Genomic DNA, 20,001 nt, shown 5'->3' with positions numbered 1-20,001 from the left:
GAGAAGGATTGATCAGCTGGCACATTAGCTGCAAGATGCATATGAGTTTGGGAACAGAAAGAGGGCCAGATGAGATGTTTGTGAAAATAGTTTGTAGATTTAAAACATTCCTTCCAGCTCAGGTGCTGTTGTGTTTAAGGCAGACGTGCGTGTTTTCTCTTTTCTAGTGTGCTGTTAGCTACAAGGTGACCTTGCCTAGGGAGTAGGATCCTGCTTTGAGGGCAAAGGAAAAAGTTGGATCCATAAGACACAAATCCCAGCAGTTTGTGGTTACTGCTGGAATGATTACTGTTTTTATTTGTACTAATAGTCGTTGTCTTTAAGATTGGTAACAGGAGAGTGAAAATAAGTTTACTCTCAGAAATCATCGTTGAGGGAGTTTTGTATAATTTCTGACTCTTACCACATTGCCCTTGACTTCATCCTTCTTGGTTTTGCTGTTTGCTGTGCTCTAGTTTTACCATCTAATAACCCAGCATTAAAATCTGATCTTGGGGCCGGGCGCGGTGGCTCAAGCCTGTAATCCCAGCACTTTGGGAGGCCGAGACGGGCGGATCACGAGGTCAGGAGATCGAGACCATCCTGGCTAACACGGTGAAACCCCGTCTCTACTAAAAAATACAAAAAACTAGCCGGGCGAGGTGGCGGAGCTACTCGGGAGGCTGAGGCAGGAGAATGGTGTAAACCCGAGAGGCGGAGCTTGCAGTGAGTTGAGATCCGGCCACTGCACTCCAGCCTGGGCGACAGAGCGAGACTCCGTCTCCAAAAAAAAAAAAAATTAATTAAAAAAATAAAATCTGATCTTGGGTATCAGATTCTCCTTTGTGGTTTGGTTTGTTAATAATTGAAATACCTAATGGTTCTGGGTGTGAACTGTGCATACTTTACAATTAATCTAGAACCAGGGAAGTGAGTTTCCTATTGAAGTAATAATAAAACCTTGTGGCTCTTAAAAATATATAAAAACTGTTATGCAGAAATAACCAAAATGTAACAGGATATGGTTTAATTAATTATATTTTTATAACATAAACCTTAAAGATAGAAGTATTTTTAAGCTTGTTGGTGTCCTGTTCCTTTCTAGTTTGGGTGTGTAGGAGTCTGTTTATCAGGAATTTTTGTTAGTGCTAATGCTGGGGTGGCTGTTTTTTTTTTTTTTTTTTTTAAAATCTACGTAAACATGACCCTGTTAGACAGCTGTGTTTAATGTAGTGAAGAATCATGGGGAGACTTTACAGTGTTTCTTGTTGGGACTTAGTGTCTGTATATTTTAGTATTTAAAGGATGTGGTTTGGTGCTTTGAAAATGAGAGGGAGGTCACCTGACTCATAGCTGAATGCCTGCATGTCTAGATTGTTCCATCCTGGAGGTTATTAACAACATGAAAGTTGTTTTTATTCTAGTTAAACTGATAGTATTAAGTTAAATAACTTTATTGTGGAAGTGTTTGTTTACACATGGCTGCTGAGTAGAATTTTCCTTAAAATCTGATTACATAGGAATGTTTTAGTAACTAGAGCGCTGGAAAAAAGCTGCTACACTAGCCAAAGCCTGTTGTGCTTTGCAGAACAGTAACCAAGATGAAATGTCCTCTTTTTCTCCACCTTCTCCGCCGCTCATCTTAGAGAAAGCAGGGCACTGATCAGGTGGAGTTGCTTAATTGCATTAAGTTCGTGGGCTGCTCAAGGATTGATTAGTCAGACTCTCACAAACTTCCACTTAACGAGATTCTTGCTGACTGGCTGGTTTAAGTCCTTAAGTTTGATGCATATTCACTCTAAGTAGTACTTACCATGTACAGGGGACTGTGCTGTGTGCCCTATGATGGACACAGAAAATAATAAGATTACTTCTATCTTGAAGACAGGGTAGAACCTGGGAAGTGTCCCAGGGAAGGCACAGTTCTGGGAATTCAACAAGGCATATAGTTAGTAGCCATTGGGTAATATTGATGGGGTTGGGGTGGAGCAGTAGATGTGATCTGGGCAACGAGTGGCTAGTTGGAGAAGTGGTTTCAGTAGTTGCCATGGGTAAAATGTGATAAAGATGCTCACAAAGCAGAGAGGATAGGGAAAATTGACAGGATCAGGCCACTGTGAACATGGAGGGCAAAGTTAGAGGAACTCAGGCAGGAGCTCTTAATCAGGAGCCCTGAGCTTTTCCCCAAATCCTACCAAAATCACTTATGTGTGTGCTTTGATGTTTCTGGGCAGCAGAGAACTTAGACCTTTTCTCAGATGTTAGGAAGGGTCCAGCATCCAAAAAAGATTGACACTGCTGCACTGAGTTTTCATCCATTGGTGACAAGATGGTGAGACTTGTGGGGAAATAAGGTAGTTTTGTGGTAGAACACACTCTTCCTTGTGGGAGGTATAGTGGGATTTGGGGAATAGGGTTTATGAAATGGTCCCCAGAGGGGGATGGCTTGCCTTTTCAAACGGGGTTTCCCCACCCGGCAAGTTAGGTTGACCCATTGCAGTGGATTGAGTGGAGGGCAAGTGAAGGGCTTGTGTTTTCAAGTCAAAGGAGTTCAGGTGAAGGGCAGGTGCTTTTAGTCAAAGGAGTTCCTTAGCATTATTTCCTCCTTTATTTGGAGATCAGATTGAAGACGTAGGGGATTAGAATGCAGTTGTAGTTTCTGGTGTTTACTTTTTATGGAAAAGTGCCTCGTATGTGAAAAGTATTCTGTGCTTGATCCTGGGGGTGTAGGGGGTTATAAAAATGTCACACCTGGGATCCTGCCCTTGAGGAGTTGATGGTGGATAACACTTTCCTTTGGCTTTTTGTTCATCTTGGGTCTGTGTATGTTCAGTTATCTTCAGCCATTTCCTGGGCAATGGGAAACATTTCTGTTAAAACAAACTTCTGACTTTGATCTGTGACTTATATTTCCTTTTAGATAATGAAGAACTACTGGGATTAGAGGGTGTATAAAATACAATAATAAATATACTCTATGTAGGAACTTCTGTACAACCAATTTGGTGACTTTTAGGCAACTAATTTGACTATTTGACTGTTAGATGTGTGTGCATATAGCTTTGTTTAAAATACTATAAAGCATGTTTTAAAAAATGACCCAGTACTTAGTATTCTACAATGAACTGCCTTTTGTATAACTGATCATTTGAAAATGCTTATTACACTTTTTTTTTTTTTTTTTTTTTGGAGACAGAGTCTTGCTCTGTCGCCCAGGCTAGAGTGCAGTGGTGTGATCTCAGCTTACTGCAAGCTCCGCCTCCCGGGTTCACGCCATTCTCCTGCCTCAGCCTCCTGAGTAGCTGGGACTACAGGTGCCCACCACCACGCCCAGCTAATTTTTTTGTGTTTTTAGTAGAAACGGGGTTTCACCGTGGATGAATGGATCTCCTAACCTTGTGATCCGCCCGCCTCGGCCTCCCAAAGTGCTGGGATTACAGGCGTGAGCCACCGGGCCTGGCCTAAAATTCTTATTACACTTTTAATCAATCAGTTTCTGTGTTTATGAAATGGGAATAATAGTTATATCTAGCTCATAGAGTTGTCTTGAAGATGAAATTTGAAGCTCTTTAGAGCAATGTATAACTACATGCCAACTGTTCAAAAAATATTAATGGCTACATCATTAATATTTTAAAATTAGTACTGTCATTTTCCCTTCCTACATGACTGAATGTGGGAGGTGACTATTTTTGTTATAAAAGGATTTACAATGAGATACCTTTGAATGGTAAAATTTCCTATGCGTTTATTTAAATGTTCATATATGTATGTCTTTAACGTGCGAAAGTTAAGTGCACTTATACAAGGCAGATTCAGGTACTAATTAAACTGCTCATTTAGATTACAGAATGAGGAACTGAAAATTATATGTATTTAATTAGGAATTGGATTGATTGGTCTTGACTGCTCTTGTCTTTCAGTTCTTTTTTATTGTTAGACTTCCCATGTGTTTGTCTCCTTTTCTTTTTATCTTTTAAAAATTGCTTTCTGATTTATTTCCTGTTCGGTTTTCAGTAATGGGTGTGGAGTAGGGCAAGAACTTGTGTTGGTGCCCGTTGTTTGAACCAGGAAGGAGCGACTGCATCAGACAGCCTGGAGCTCAGTTGGGAGGGACTTCAGATCAGTCCCGGCAGAGCTGCCTGGCTTAGGGAACCACTGAATTCCAGTTTCCTAACTCCAAATCGGACAGTTTGTGGCTCTACACTGTATGTGCATAATGAACATTTTAAGGCTCATTCATACAGTGTTTTCCAAATGCTCCCATTTGTTTAGTTCTCCTTTTTAAAAACCAACAATTATGAAAAAATTTAGCTATGTACAGAAATAGTAGTGAGAAACCCCCCACTTAGCCATCATGCAGCTTCAGCAGTTGATCATCTCATAGCCAGTCTTGTTTGCTCAGGACTCCCATCCATTTCTTTTCTCCCATATTATTTTGCAGGAAATCCCAGATACTGTATCATTTAATCCAAAAGTATTTCAGGATGTTATCTGTAAGAGATGAGGACTTAAAAATGCATACACACATTTTGAGAACTTTCCAGAAATGTGTAAAAAAAAAAAAATGCATCCACACATACAGAATACGTACACGCACAAGCGCGCGCACACACACATACTATTTTATGGTCTGACTCAGAATCCTATATGGTGTGTTTGGTTGATAGGTCTCTTCAGTCTTTTTTTGAGACAGTCTCACTCTGTCGCCCAGGCTAGAGTGCAATGATACGATCTTGGCTCACTGCAACCTCTACCTCCTGGACTCGAGATCCTCTTGCCTTAGCCTCCTGAGTAGCTGGGACCACAGATGTCTACCACCATGCCTGGCTAATTTTTGTGTTTTTAGTAGAGATGGGGTCTCACCATGTTGCCCAGGCTGGTCTCTTAACTCCTGAACTCAATGGATTCACTCACCTTAGCCTCCCAAAGTGCTGGGATTACAGGCATGAGCCACTGTACCTGGCTCATGCCTATGGTTATATTTTAATGTCATTTTCTTCTGTTCTCTAGCATTTCTCATACTATGGAACAATTTTTTGTAAGTAAATCCATTATAAATTGACACCACAACAGTGTATCTGTGCAGATTCTCTTCCATGTGTTCTGTATAGTTGTACCAGCCTTACTCTTTGATAATGTCATCTGTCCTCAGGCCTCTGTTCAAGACTATCATATTCAATTTTTGAGGTCTCTTTTTGCCAAAAATAAAACTTGAATGTTTCTAATGATGGTTGCTTTTATTCCTAAGTTGATTTCAATACATTAGAAAATTACAGATTTGGAAATGAATGAAAGGCTAAGGAATTAATGCATCTCTCTCAAACGTGCCTTGAGGGCAGAAATTCCTCAGTTTTGTTCATGCTGAAGCCGCAGGCTAGCACAATGTCTGACACTTAGAGCGAAGTTAAATATTTGATAAACAAATGAATTAATTTTAAGTAAGGTATCAAACTTGAGGCATCCAGAATTGAACCTGAAGCCCCAGTTCTGCTTCCTTTCACAGTCACACATCTTATACTCCACTTTCCACTTGAGAATAAGCTTGCTGAGGAGTACCCCGCCATGGGCCCTTCAGAATCTCCTTTCCTCATTGCATAGTGTAGTAGTAAGAGCATAAGTTTTGGCTCCTGACTGCACACATATCCAACTCCATGATATGCTTGCTGTGTGATCTTAGCAAGTTTCTTAACTTGCCTCTGACTCAGTTTGTTCATCTACAATTGAAGGTAAGAGTATGTACTTTTTTTTTGAGATGGAGTCTCGCTCTGTCGTCCAGGCTGGAGTGCAGTGGCACAGTCTGGGCTCACTGCAACCTCCACCTCCCAGATTCAAGCGATTCTCCTGCCTCAGTTTCCCAGATAGCTGGGACTACAGGCATGTGCCACCACACCTGGCTAATTTTTTGTATTTTCAGTAGAGATGAGGTTTCACTGTGTTAGCCAGGATGATCTCCATCTCCTGACCTCATGATCTGCCCGCCTCGGGCTTCCAAAGTGTTAAGATTACAGGCGTGAGCCACTGCGGCCAGCGAGTATGTACTTCTTTTATGGGTATTGTGACCTTGATCTTTGTAAGTTCCTTAACCCATCTCTGATTCAGTTTCTTCATCTACAGTTGTAGGTAAGAGTATGTACTTCTTGGGATTTTATGGGTATTTTGAGCTTAAAACAGTACCTGGCACATAGTAAACATTGTAGAGGTATTAGAGCTATTACTATTCTAGAATAAAAACAAGTTATTCTCGTCTCATTTGTACCTTTTATCTCTTGTTCTACCTTGTTTTCTTTTCTTAGGCCTAAAAACAATTCTCTAAGATACAAAACCCTTGCCATAAAACTTGCACGCTTGTCTTGCTGGTAGCAGTGAAAATTAGCATTATCCCTTTGGAGAGTGGTTGGGCAAGATATAGCCAGTTGTGAAAATACACTCTGACTCAAGAATTTCACTTTTGGAAATATTTTCTAAGGACATACCCTTAAATGCATAAGAGACTGTACTCATGAAAATGTTATAATGTCCAGGTTTAGAGAGAATGGTTAAATATACTCTGGTACTTACACATTTACAATATTGGTTTTGAAGACCATGTAATAACATGGAAAATATCTCCTTGTGATAAAAAAGTACATTGTATGTACAATATGATCATAACCATATTAAGTAATATATACTGACATTCAGGAATTTCCGTAGGGTAGGACTTGTAACTGCTCCTTTAATCACCTGCCCCCTCTCCCCCAGTCCTGGATCTATGCTAACCTGGTTCCAAAGGCCCAAATTTTACCTTGAAACTAGGTGCTCTGTATCCTTTGTATAAGCCATTATCCTCGATGTAAGGCTTTAGGAATTCTAAGTATTGTCGGATTCTGCAGAATAATATAAAAAGATGAAGATTCCCTCTGTGTACTTAAGGAATAGTTTTGTTTGAAGGATAAGACAAATACACCAGATAACATTACAATTTGGGCTCTTGTTGCCCAATGATCTATAGTATAGATTTATTTCTCACAGTACCCCTTGGAATGCTGATTTTTAACCCCAATAGTTAAATTTGCCTTGGTAAGCTACAAAAACAGGCACCAAAGCTCATTTTTTTTAGTTTTCTGTTGAACATAAATCTCATTTCTTTACAAGTAGTAATTCTAAACAGAGTATACCTTAACCAGCCAGTGCACAAATTGCTACTTCAATCTTGGTTCAGCAGATCCTAGAGGCATGTGGTAGAAGGAAGAACAGTTACTCAGCAGGTGGGCAGGCAGGACAGTGACTTTGGCTTTCTTTGGTAAACAGCATGGGGCCTATTTCTGAAGTAATTCCCCACCCCCTTCACTCCCACTCAGTATTGCTGACAGAAGTCTTAACTTGCCAACTCTTTTGTCTACATTGATGCTATAAACAAACTATTATTTTTAGAGACCAGGTCTTGCTGTGTTACTCAGGCTGGACACAAACAACTGGGCTATAGTTATCCTTCCACCTCAGCCTCCCGGGTTGCTGGGAGTACAGGGGTGTGCCACTGTGCCTGGCTTGCAAGCAAACTCTTTTGCTTGGTGCACTAATACTTATTACCCTGAATTTTTACCAATGTTTGCTTGTTTTTGAGACCAAGTCTCTTTATTTAGCCCTAGCTGGAATGTAGTGGCATGATCGTAGCTCACTGCAAACTCTTAACTCCTGGGCTCAAGCAATCCCATGGTCACCTCCCAAGTAGGACTACAAATACATTCCACCATGCTCAGCTTTTTTTTTTGGCAGGGTCGGGGTCGGGGAGGTGGTAAATAGGTAACTTCCCTATATTGCTCAGTCTGGTCTTGAACTTTTGTGCTCAAGTGATCCTCCTGCCTTGGTATCCCAAAGTGCTGGGATTACACATGTGAGCCACCATGCCTGGCTGGCTCTGAACTTTTATTTTAGCCTATTTTTTTTCTTTCCCCAGGGTTAAGCCATTTTAAAATTCAGTTACGTATAACTGTGTTAATGGGCCAGCCTGTGCCCAGGTGGCATGTGTTAGGTACTTGGCCTAAGATCATTGTCCAGCCAGGGATTTGTGTGTATGGTGGCAGACATGTGCAGTGTCAGGTTGCATTTATACTCTAGAATTAGTAGCTGTACTCTTATTTTTCATATCAAATGTTATTTGACACAATGGATTTTTGAACTGGATTCAAGGTTAGCCTTGGAATCTTGAATATTATCCCTTAAGAGAGAGAGCCTTTTGTTTGAGTTACATTTTGGTCAAATAGGGCATATGTTAAAGCTCTCATCAACTCTTTGAAAGTACTGCATATGCAAGTGATGTCAGAAATTGCTATTGCCTTAAAAATATTTTTTAAAAATTTATGTTTACATAAAAATGTATGTTAAAGAAAAAACTAATGATACTTGTTAAAGGTGGGCAAAGAAGATTATTCAGGACCGTGGCGATAAGTATATAGGGACCACTGCAACGGGATCTTGCAGCAAAGGAAAGAGTTTGGGCTCAACTCCAAATACATCATGGGCAAGCAACAGGGTAGGGGTCAGTCGAAGGTAAACTACTAAGAGGAAGCATTTGGAGTAAGGGGGATTCTGGCTAAACCCATTAACAGGATTCTTGCTGAAGACAAGCCAGGGTGATCAGACATCACCTGGGAGATGGTGGAAAATGAAGAACTTGATCAGATATTGAAGATGGGAGGGGGTCTTTTGCTAAAACTGGATTTTGTAAGGAACTGCACAGATGGGCCTAGAAGAAAGTTCGGAATCCTTACTAAAGTTGGCCAAGCAAAGTATCTTTGTCATATGGAAGAATGATTGGTTTCAAAGTAAAAGCAAGCGTCAGCCCACTCAAGGAAGTAGTGGTTTGCTATGCAAAGGGATAGGAGTTTTATTTTCCTTCATTTTCTGTAAAAAAAAAATTAGAATAGGTAAAATATGCAAGAGAGTTGTTAACAGGAACTCTGAATATCTGAAAAATCCTTGGAAATTAAATTTTCCTGGTAATGCTCAATGTACTTTTCAAAATGTATTAATTTTTTGGACTTTAACTTTTTATTAGGTTTCATCTGCATTTTGGTGTTCATTCTAGTGGCATTTACCAGTGGTAGGCTTTTCATTTGCCTGTGTAGCAGTAAATGTGATATGCTGGAGTTCTGTGGGTGTTTGGCATGATGTCACAGGAGCAATAGGAAATGACTACAGATTAACTTAGACATCGTTAAGTTTAACAAAATGAATACTTCATTTTGTCTCTATCCTGAACTGTTATTTAATAATTCACAACAGCCTAAGCAGAAGTTCTTTTCCTCCAGGCCCTTCTCTTCCCTCCCTGCTCTAACAAAAGCAGGCTGGAGACCTGTGTTAATTTGCATAATATTACTAATTCACTATTTTGTAATACTGTCCAACAGTATTAGGTGTTGCATTGATTGTGAACACAATAGAAAAGCAAAGGATAGTGGCTGTTGTTCCCAACTTGTCAATATTCCTTTTTAATATATTTTGGATACTTGGTTGTCCCATTAAGCTTATCTACTCTACTTTCTGGAAGTTAGCTTCATTTGGTCAATATTATAGATAACTTTGAAGCAGGTAGGTGCTGTATTTAACTACCATTGTGAATTCTAAGATGGAAACCGTGAGCGATGAGCTTTTGAAAACCATACATGTGTTTCCAAAGGCCATTCTCTTTATTACTCAGTATCCATTAACAGACAATAAAAGATTTTTCTGTCGTGCACCACTAACCCTAACCACCCAATCCTCGTAAGGCAAATTTAGAAGTTCCTTGAGTTGGTTTTAGAGAATATTCCCTAAAAAGAAAAGGAGTGGCCGGGTGTGGTGAAATAAACCTGTAATCAGCACTTTGGGAGGCGAGGCAGATTGGATCCGCAGGGGTTAGGAGATCAGAGACCATCCTGGCTAACAGTGAAACCCGTCTCTACTAAAATTACAAAAACTAACTTGAGGCGAGGAGTGGCGAGCGCCCTATAGTCAGCTACTTGGGAGGCAGAGGCAGGAAGAATGGCGTGAACCCAGGAGGCAGAGCGCAGTGAGCTGAGATCCGGCCACTGCCTCCAGCCTGGGTGACAAGCCGAACCTCACGTCTCAACAAAAGAGGTGGATTGCCTTGCTCCCCAAAAGTCCCCAATATTTTTGAAGAAGTTAATTTGAAATACCATTTCTGACTTACAGGGTTTTATTCCCCCCTTTTTTTCTTTTTTAAAACAGGCATGCTGTGGGAGTTGGATGCATTCTTACTGTCAGTGCTTAGAGACATATGGAGGGGGACGTCTTTTCTTGCCTATATTCACACCCTCCTGCTCTTGGCATTTTTTCCAATTTAATAGCCATCAAAACAGCCTTTGTATGCTTTTAGATTAGTGTGGTTTATGTGATCTGTCTGCCTTAATGCATCACAGCTCTGTGTAGTAGTTTTATGTGGCACTTATGAAAAACTGACCTAATTTGAAAGATAAAAGTTCTTGGAATAGATGCTGTCAGAATTATTTAATTTTATTTGTGTCATAATTTATCATAGGTTTTTGATGTATCGTCCTTCATAGTGGGGAAAATATAGATCCAGGAGACTGTATTTCCTATCTAATTCTAATCTTAATTTTACCACTGCCTAGCTGTGGGGCTTCAGAAGTCACTTTATTTGTGCTTCCTCATTTTTGAAAACAAGGATTTCATTATATATATCTGCAGCACTTTGCTGAGTTGCTAATCATTTGTACAATGGTTCAGTGAAGAAGGCTGTCATAAGATGGTCTCTGGAAGCTTCTACAGTTTTTAAGAAACAAATGATGAATTTCCTTACTGTATACTTTTTTCCTCTCTAAAGGTATTATATAATGAGAAGGGGCCTTTGTATACTACTCTATTTTTATTCCTCCAATTTTTTTTTTTTTTTTTGGTCCCACGAGACAGAATCTTGCTCTGTCACCCAGAGCCAGTGTACAGTGATGTGGTCTCAGCTCACTGCAACCTCCGCCTCCCGCATTCAGGCAATTCTCCTGCCTTAGCCTCCTGAGTAGCTGGAATTACAGGCGCCCACCACCACACCCGGCTAATTTTTGTATTTTTAGTAGAGATGGGGTTTCATCATGTTGGCCAGGCTGGTCTCGAACTCCTGACCTCGTGATCCGCCCGCCTCTGCCTCCCAAAGTGCTGGTATTACTAGCATGAGCCACTGCCCCCAGCCATTATTCCTCCGATTTTTATAAATAAAGAGTGGCTGTTATGCTAATAAGTGACTCCTTTTTGGAATTAGCATTCCTTTGCCTTTACTGAAGCAGAAAGACACATGAACTGCCTTATCTTCTAACTTGTTTGGATAAGCAAGGCTGAAGACTAACAAGTTAGAAAACTGGCATCTGCCTTTGGTATTATGGCTTCCTGTTAGCAGTAAGAAAAATCTCGTCCTTTCCCCTATTCTGACCACATATTGTCATTCGATTTGTCATCAGGTTTACCCCTCTGTGGACAAGAGTTAGTATGACTCTTGAAGTGTTGGGATTTATCCAAGTACATTTTTTTAAAAGGAAAGTTTAGTTGTCTTTTATGGCTTCATTTTGGGGAGTGTATACTCTATTTAGGTGAGAGTTTTCTTTTTTAAGCTGAACTTAGAGTCTAAAAGGAATAGTCGAATTATTGAATGCAGGATTTGGGCCTTTACTGGAATAAAGTTGCTCAAATTATACCTGGTTCACTGTTACATCTCCCTGTAGACCTGGAAAGGATTTAAGGTGACAGGTATGTTGAGACTGTCCTTCATAACCAAGCTTAGTGAGAGAGTCGCTGTTGTTGGTGCTCACCCTCTCAGCTTCTAGTCACCCCTCCACCATGAACTTTTGACTTCTTGTGGTTTTTTTTTTCTTTTTTTTTTTTTTTTTTTAACTTAAAGTTCTGGGTTACCTGTGCAGAATGTGCAGGTTTGTTACATAGGTATACATGTGCCGTGGTGGTTTGCTGCATCTGTCAACCTGTCATTTAGGTTTTAAGCCCTGCATGCATTAGGTATTCGTCCTAATGCTCTCCCTTCCCTTGTTTTTACCTAGCCCTTTGATAAGATGCTTCAGTATGGACTGTCTGCTTGATTTTTTGTTGGGCAGTTCCACCTTACCCCTGTTAGTAGCCCAGCACCCAAGTTCACATCTAGAATCCCACTTTTACATTAGATCTAACACGTGACCTCTAAAGTCCCTTTCAATTTCAACCTAACATTAAAAACAGATTCTGGGCCCAGTCTGAGAAATTGTGATTCAATGGGCCTAGGGGATCTTAATTTCTTTTAAGGGACTTTCTGAGAATCTAGGGAACATTGATGTGTAGGTGCTATAAACCTGCATTTTATTTTATTGCAAGAGAGCAGGACTTTATTATAGCGATAGTTTAAAATACAATTGTGATGAAGAGGTAGGCAACCATGGAAACGTAGCTGGAGCTTTACCCCACCCATGCCTGTCTTTGTGTGTGGGGGTGACTTGGGGGTGGGAAAGTGCCACCATCTGTTGTAATGTGTTAGAGATTTAAAGTTTTTGCTTTATGGATTTTTGCAGCAGATGCCCTTTGCTTCCTGCATTATATCCTCTCAGGCCATCACTGGTTTCAAACAAAACTTAGATTTTTGTAGTTTCTCTACATCTTGCCAACAGCTTTCTATTTTCTGACTCAGGGCTTTCAAACCCAGCACATAAGGGGGGAAAGGCTAACCTCAGGCAACCTTCAACCAGTGAGGGATTGGAGCGGGTGCCTAAATGTCCTGCTTCTTTCAGGGGTCTCACAGGATCACCGCACTTTCCAGCAGTCACCTTGTGTGTCCTTATTGGCTATTTTCCTTCCCTCACATCTGTTCCCTGGGATCATCTCCTATTTTAATCTCGCTGAAATCTTGTACACAAAGTGTTAGTTGAGCTGACTTTAAAGCTCAAATGCAAATAAAAGCCTCTGTAATTACATTAGTTTCTTTTTAATGTCCCTGTCTGTCAATAATAGCACCTAAAATAATACATGGGGGAAGAAGTCGAAGAGAACATATTGTGCAATGCAAAATGGCGCACATACTGCTAAAGTTTAAATTAAATTTGTTCATAGATACTGTGTAATGAGATCATTATGTGAGAATTTACTGGGTTTTTTGACACTTCCATTTCTTTCATTTCATTTAGGAATGGGGTTGAACGGATATGAAAACCCAGAAAATAGTTGGCACAGAGAGATAGCACTAGGTGTGCCTCTTTTATTCATTTATATGTCATCTGTTCTTGAATTCTGGGTGGCTGTATTTGTAAGACTATACAGTATAATAATAGAAAGCTATTAAAAATGTCACAGTGCAGAAAGGGGGAAGATCTCTACAGATGATTAGACTATAAATTGCCAAAGATCAGAAAGACCTTGATAATATCTATTTCAAAGGTTTTGTTTGGTTGTTTGGTTGGGTTTGTTTTTTTTGTTGTTTTTGGAGACAGGGTCTTGCTGTATTGCCCAGGCTAGAGTATAGTGGCGTGATCATAGCTTACTGTAACCTTAAACTCCTGGGCTCAAGCGATCCTTCTGCCTCAGCCACCCCATTCGCTAAGACTACAGGCACGTGCCATCACACCTGGCTAATTAAAAACATTTTTTTCTTTAGATATGAGGTCTTGCCGTGTTGTCCAGGCTTTCCTAGTTGAAGCATACATCTTGGACAGCTCAGTATATTCATCCTCGTTTGCTCCGCATTTACTGAGTGCCTGCCATATGGCTGCCTCTATGGTAACTGTTTTCAGATATCAGTTTTAATCACCAGGAATAAACTTGGTCCCAAACTCCTGGCCTCAATGGGTCCTCCTACCTATGCCTCCCAAAGCACTGGGACTATAGGTGTGAGCCACCATGCCTGGCTCCTGTTTCAGGAGTATCTTTTAAAAAACACTTTTGTATGCTTTAAATGCAAAATTTCTCTTTATCTGGCTAGAAGATATCAGTATCCATAATTATTCTTTTATCTGAGACTAGAATGTAGGATTTAAAAGTTGAAGTGAAAGGTAAACTTGTTCTAGACGATCACTTTCATTCTTGGTGATTAAAACTGATAACCTGAAATCAGTTACCACAGAGGCTGCCATATGGCTGGCACCTGGTAAATGTGGAGCAGAGGATGAATAAACTGAGCTCTCTGAGATGTATGTGTTCAGCTGCTGTCCCAGTGAGCAAGAGCAGGTGAAACTTCACGTGCTTAGACCTGTAGGTGCTGGTTGCCTCACTCCCACCAAACTGGGACTGCAGATCTTTATTTTAGTTTCTAAGTTTATTTTGCAGGAGTCCAGGCATCCCTAGAAAATACTCTTTCTTCCGTCCAGGGTGTTTTGTGTATCTGTGTGCTATTTTATGTAAATCGTACATTGACCAGTTCATTAGGTTATCTAGTATTTCAACCCCTTAGTTAACGTTTCAACTGAGGCCGAGAGAGGAAGTGACTTGCCCAAGGTAAAATCACCCTGTCTAGATAATCAGTGATGTGGCAGGGACTAGAACACTAGTCTCTGCAGTAATCATCTTTTTCTCTCATTTCTGAAATAGCTCCCATCTCTACCCCCGGCCAAGGACCAAAATAAGGCACCATCTTTCTGAACTAGTTCAAAATGGTTTTAGAATTAATAAGTACTGTAGGGTCTATATTTAAGATGGTTACAGGAAATTTGACAGTTAAATGTTTCTACACATAGATTATTTAGAAAATCAAGACTAATAGGTGGGCAAAGTACACAAGGAAACAAGTGAAAAATTATAAACATCTAAATATTCAGTATTCAGTGGTATGGGAATAGTTTAGGAAGCAATAATTTTCTTTTTTTTTTCTTTTTTTTTTTTTGAGACAAAGTCTCACTCTGTTGCCCAGGTTGGAGTGCAGTGGTGCGTGTGATCTTGGCTGCAGCCTACACCCCTGGGTTAAAGCAGTTCTTGTGCCTCAGCTTCTCGAGTATTTGGGATTACAGGCGCCCCACCACGCCCGGCTAATTTTTGTACTTCTAGTAAAGACAGGGTTTTACCATATTGGCTAGGCTGGTCTTGAACTCCTGGACCCAGGTGATACGCCTGCTTGTCCTCCCAGAGTGCTGGGATTACAGGCGTGAGCCACCATGCCTGGCCAGGAAGCAATAATTTTGATGGGCTATTTGCAACTAATAAAATGCTAATTGTGATGATCTAGAAAGAGTGTTTAAAAACCTAACAGGGATCATGGAGGAGTTCTTTTTATACTTTCCTTTCTTCTATGCCTAAAACTTAGGTGTCTTCAGGAAGTTCAGATTTTTTTTTAATTTAAAAGGTTAAGTTTACCAAATGTTAACTGATGTCAGTTTCTGAAGTTCTTCAGTCAAAACCGATTTATTTTCAGTTAAAAAAAAAAAAAAGTACTACACACCATATAAACTGGTTATATTTTGCTTTTTGTTATTCTTGATACGTGCAGTAAAAACTAGCTATCATGAGAGAGTTGGTAAAGATTTAGTGAACTGGTAGAAAATGTTCTTCTTAGTTGCTAGAACCATCTGAGCTTAAATTTAAAAACATTTTTTCTAAAAACAAAATTGGTTTCTGAATCAAGTGTGTATTTCTTTCCTATAGGGGCTTTGTTATGCACCTAAAGCCATATTGGAAGCTCCAGAAGAAAGAGCACCCCCCGGAAGTCAGCAGGGAAACGCAGAGAACTCCTATGAACCACCAAAAGGCTGTAAATGATGAAACATGCAAAGCTAGCCACATAACACCAAGTGTCTTTCCTTCAGCCTCTCTTGGTAAAGCATCATCTCGAAAGCCGTTTGGAATCCTTTCTCCAAATGTTCTATGCAGTATGAGTGGGAAGAGTCCTGTAGAGAGCAGCTTGAATGTTAAAACCAAAAAGAATGTACCATCTGCAACGATCCACCAGGGCGAAGAAGAAGGACCACTTGATATCTGGGCTGTTGTGAAACCTGGAAATACCAAGGAAAAAATTGCATTCTTTGCAGCCCACCAGTGTAGTAACAGGATAGGATCTATGAAAATAAAAAGTTCCTGGGATATTGATGGGAGAGCTACTAAGAGAAGGAAAAAATCAGGGGATCTTAAAAAAGCCAAGGTACAGGTTGAAAGGATGAAGGAAGTTAACAGCAGGTGCTACCAACCTGAGCCTTTTGCATGTGGCATTGAGCACTGTTCTGTGCATTATGTGAGTGACAGTGGGGATGGAGTCTATGCCGGGAGGCCTCTGTCAGTTATACAGATGGTTGCCTTCTTGGAGCAAAGAGCCAGTGCTCTGCTAGCTAGCTGTTCAAAAAACTGCACAAACTCACCTGCCATTGTGAGGTTTTCTGGCCAATCCAGAGGTGTGCCCGCAGCCACCGAGTCCTGTTCTGCCCCAGGAGCTTGTGAAGAAAGGGGAAATCTTGAGGTTGGTGAACCACAGAGCGAACCAGTCCGTGTCCTCGACATGGTAGCCAAGTTGGAGTCTGAGTGCCTGAAGCGGCAGGGCCAGCGTGAGCCTGGGAGCCTCTCAAGGAATAACAGCTTTCGTCGAAATGTGGGCAGAGTTTTGCTTGCAAATAGCACTCAGGCTGATGAAGGCAAAACAAAGAAAGGCGCCTTGGAGGCACCCGACACTCAGGTGAATCCTGTGGGGTCTGTATCTGTGGATTGTGGCCCCTCAAGAGCTGATCATTGTTCTCCTAAAGAGGACCAGGCCTGGGACAGTGCTTCTCAGGACTGCCCCCCATTGCCAGCAGGAGTGAGTTTCCACATAGACAGTGCAGAGTTAGAGCCGGGTTCACAAACTGCCATGAAAAACAGCAACAGGTATGATGTGGAAATGACAGATGAACTCGTTGGGTTACCTTTTTCTTCTCATACCTATTCCCAAGCCTCTGAATTGCCCACAGATGCTGTTGATTGTATGAACAGAGAGCTTGTGTCGCTTACTAGCCACAATCCTGATCAAAGAAGAAAAGAATCTTTGTGCATTAGTATCACTGTGTCCAAGGTAGAGAAAGACCAGCCTTGCAGTTTAAACTCCTGTGAAGACCCACTTCCAGGGATGTTGTTTTTTTTGCCACCTGGTCAGCACTTGTCAGACTGTTCCCAGTTGAATGAAAGCACAACAAGAGAGGCTTCAGAGGCCAGCCAGCTTGAAGATGCTGCTGGGGGTGACAGTGCATCTGAGGAAAAAAGTGGGTCTGCTGAGCCATTTGTGCCGCCAGCCTCTTCTGTGGAAAGTACATTACCAGTGCTTGAGGCATCCAGTTGGAAGAAGCAGGTGTCGCATGACTTCCTGGAGACCAGGTTTAAAATCCAGCAGCTTTTGGAGCCTCAGCAGTACATGGCTTTTCTGCCCCACCACATTATGGTAAAAATCTTCAGGTTACTTCCCACCAAGAGTTTAGTGGCCCTTAAATGTACCTGCTGCTATTTCAAGTTTATCATTGAGTACTACAATATCAGGCCAGCAGATTCTCGCTGGGTTCGAGATCCACGCTACAGAGAAGATCCTTGCAAACAGTGCAAGAAAAAGTATGTGAAAGGGGATGTGTCCCTGTGCCGATGGCACCCCAAGCCCTATTGCCAGGCATTGCCCTATGGGCCAGGGTATTGGATGTGCTGCCACCGGTCTCAGAAAGGATTCCCTGGCTGTAAGCTGGGGCTTCATGACAATCACTGGGTTCCTGCCTGCCACAGCTTTAATCGGGCAATCCATAAGAAAGCAAAAGGGACTGAAGCTGAAGAGGAATACTAAAGTCCATGTGAGAGGCAACGAGAGGACCGATTTTTAAAACTGCAAAACACCTAGATACACCATTCAAATGAGCGTAGCCCCCTGAGTCATCACTTTAGAAGAATCTGTACTTCATCAGGACCGCATTGCTCAGGCATAAACTCTAAATTTACGAGCCGTACAAAAAAATTGGTCTTGTTGTTTATAGTGGCATCTCACATTTGAACCCAGGTGGTATCCCACAGTTTGTTTCAGTTGCCTGTGAATAACTCTGCCTGTTTTCCTAAATCAAACCCATCCTCCAAGGATGAAGACTCACCACCATCCAGGACATTCAGAAGAGTTCACTGCAGACACTCTGCAGGTAGTCTTCAAAAAGGGGTTTGAGAAATGTTTTGAGCACTGGCACCATCTTTGAAATAAGTGAATAGTGTCCTGTGAAAAGAATAGCAGGACTTTTAGATGAAAAGTATTCTTAAAAAGAAAAGTCAGGCACCCCACCTTAGACCTCGTATGCTTGATCCTGTGAGATTGATGTTTGTGGCTGGAGATGGATTTCATGCCCTGTGGTGTTTACAGTGTATATAATGGTTGTGTTTTCATAGGGCTATGAAAGTGCACATTAAACCTGAGCGCCTTTACCTTTAGATGAGTGCTTTGGCCCCTCTGTAAATAGCACGATTAAAATCCAGTTGTATATAATGGACAGCTAACTGAACAACATAATCACAATGCAGCTAGGATAGTGTTGCGGCTATAATTGTGTGTGTTTTTTTAATTGTCTAGTCTTAAATTTGTACATCCTGTATAAAATATGAATGTTTCCCAAATAAACTATGAATGTTTCCTGTATAATATATGAATGTTTCTGAGAAGAAACTCTAAATAGTTGAAAGGCTAACCTGCTCAAAGGATACCAAATAATGGTTTAACTGGACAACCTGAAAATTAGCATAGAAAACAATCCTTCATTATATTTTAGTGATCCACAACATTGAGAGAATATTATATAGTTAGCTCATAACATTCTTGTCTACTTTATCCTGTCTGGTTACAAAATTTTTTTAAAACTTCAATAAAAACATGCATCTTAAATGGAACCCAAGCTTTGCGAAGATTTTTTCTGTTTTGATGCAATGTTGAAGAAGGTTCTTGTAAATTGAGTCATAAAAATTCTTTTTAATTATTTTGAATTGTTGGAGATAAGGTGTTTTTTTCTGTCAGAGAAGAGGCCATCTTCACTTAACATTGAAGTTTAAATTTTTGCAACCCTTCAGTTCTTCCGTTGTTGTCTGTTCACAACCACTGTATTTCCTGTTCGGGTGACGTATTATCTAGGAGATTCTTACAGCTTATCTAGGCATCGTCATTTGGGAGTCACTAAGGATCTATTCAGGCCTGTAGCTTTGTAGTGCCTGGTGGGGTTGGGAGGTGTTGCGCCCCAGAAAGCTGCTGTGTGTGGAAGATCTAAAAACTAGGCTGGCTTGAAATCAAGTACCCGCCAAAAAGCCTTGTGACCGGTGTCGGCGGCAGGCTGTGGAGAAGGATGGTATGTGGCTGTAGGGGAGGCTCTGTGCTGGGCTGATGTGCTTGGTGACATGGTAGGCTGCAGCCTCCAGGCTCATCAGATTTGTCTGTGACATGGGATCAAGAGGAGGCTGAGAATAGCTTTTCCTTCAAGAGTGTTTTTCCTCGTGACTCACCCAGGTGAGGCATATTGGAAAATGCTTTTAAATCCTAGTTGTCCCCTTGACTGAGGTTTCCAGTGTTTGTCCTACTGCCCTTATATTTGCTCTAAACTGGCCATCTCAGTAGTGCCTTCTTAATTGGTTTGTTATGATTCGTAATTAGGATTAAAGGAGATGAACATAAAGGACCTAGAATACAACTTGCCTGTAAGTGTCAGCTATGGCTGACAGTGACTATGGCTCTACATTGGCCCAACGTGGACACTGGATAAACAACTCTCTTGGTTGGTTTTCAGGAGTGGGTCACTCTTGATCTGGTTTTCATGTGGGATACAAAGCTGTGACTGCGTGAGGGGTTAAAGTGATCAAGAGCAGAGGGCACAGTAAGTATGTCCCAGCCCCAGTTGGCTTGCAGTACTTGGGTCCCTCAGAAATCGCCAATCATCTGTTTTGAACTGTGTGGCAGGACCTGGTTCCCAGTGCTGTCTGCATGAAAGGTGGAGGATTAGCAGGTGGCATCAGAGGATACCCCCTCCCAGGGCTTCATTTCTAGACAAGTGTAGCTTTCTCCTTAGGTGAAAGACGCTGTTCTTCAGGGCCCTCTAGTGCCAAGCTGGT

At 41.2% G+C, this 20,001-nt stretch overlaps 1 protein-coding gene across 3 annotated transcripts in view; it reads left to right on the top strand.

Moving 5' to 3' along the window:
* The window catches only part of FBXO34 (F-box protein 34), an 81,787-nt gene extending 62,992 nt beyond the window's left edge, over positions 1–18,795 (top strand). For 2 of the 3 annotated variants that reach the window (XM_003901837.3, XM_003901838.5), the window contains exon 2: positions 15,577–18,795. In XM_003901837.3, coding sequence (XP_003901886.1) covers positions 15,587–17,716 — 2,130 coding nt within the window. In that variant the 5' untranslated portion in view covers positions 15,577–15,586 and the 3' untranslated portion in view covers positions 17,717–18,795. Of the gene's footprint in view, positions 1–13,170; positions 13,194–15,576 lie in introns of those variants that run through there. The other variant, XM_021941245.2, reaches the window with a different exon arrangement.
* Positions 18,796–20,001: the final 1,206 nt, after the last annotated feature.

Source organism: Papio anubis, chromosome 7, assembly GCF_008728515.1.
Source record: "Papio anubis isolate 15944 chromosome 7, Panubis1.0, whole genome shotgun sequence".
Classification (NCBI taxonomy): Eukaryota; Metazoa; Chordata; class Mammalia; order Primates; family Cercopithecidae; genus Papio; species Papio anubis.
The sequence above is the reverse complement of the archived record's forward strand: the minus strand, read 5'-3'. Positions and strand labels throughout refer to the sequence as shown.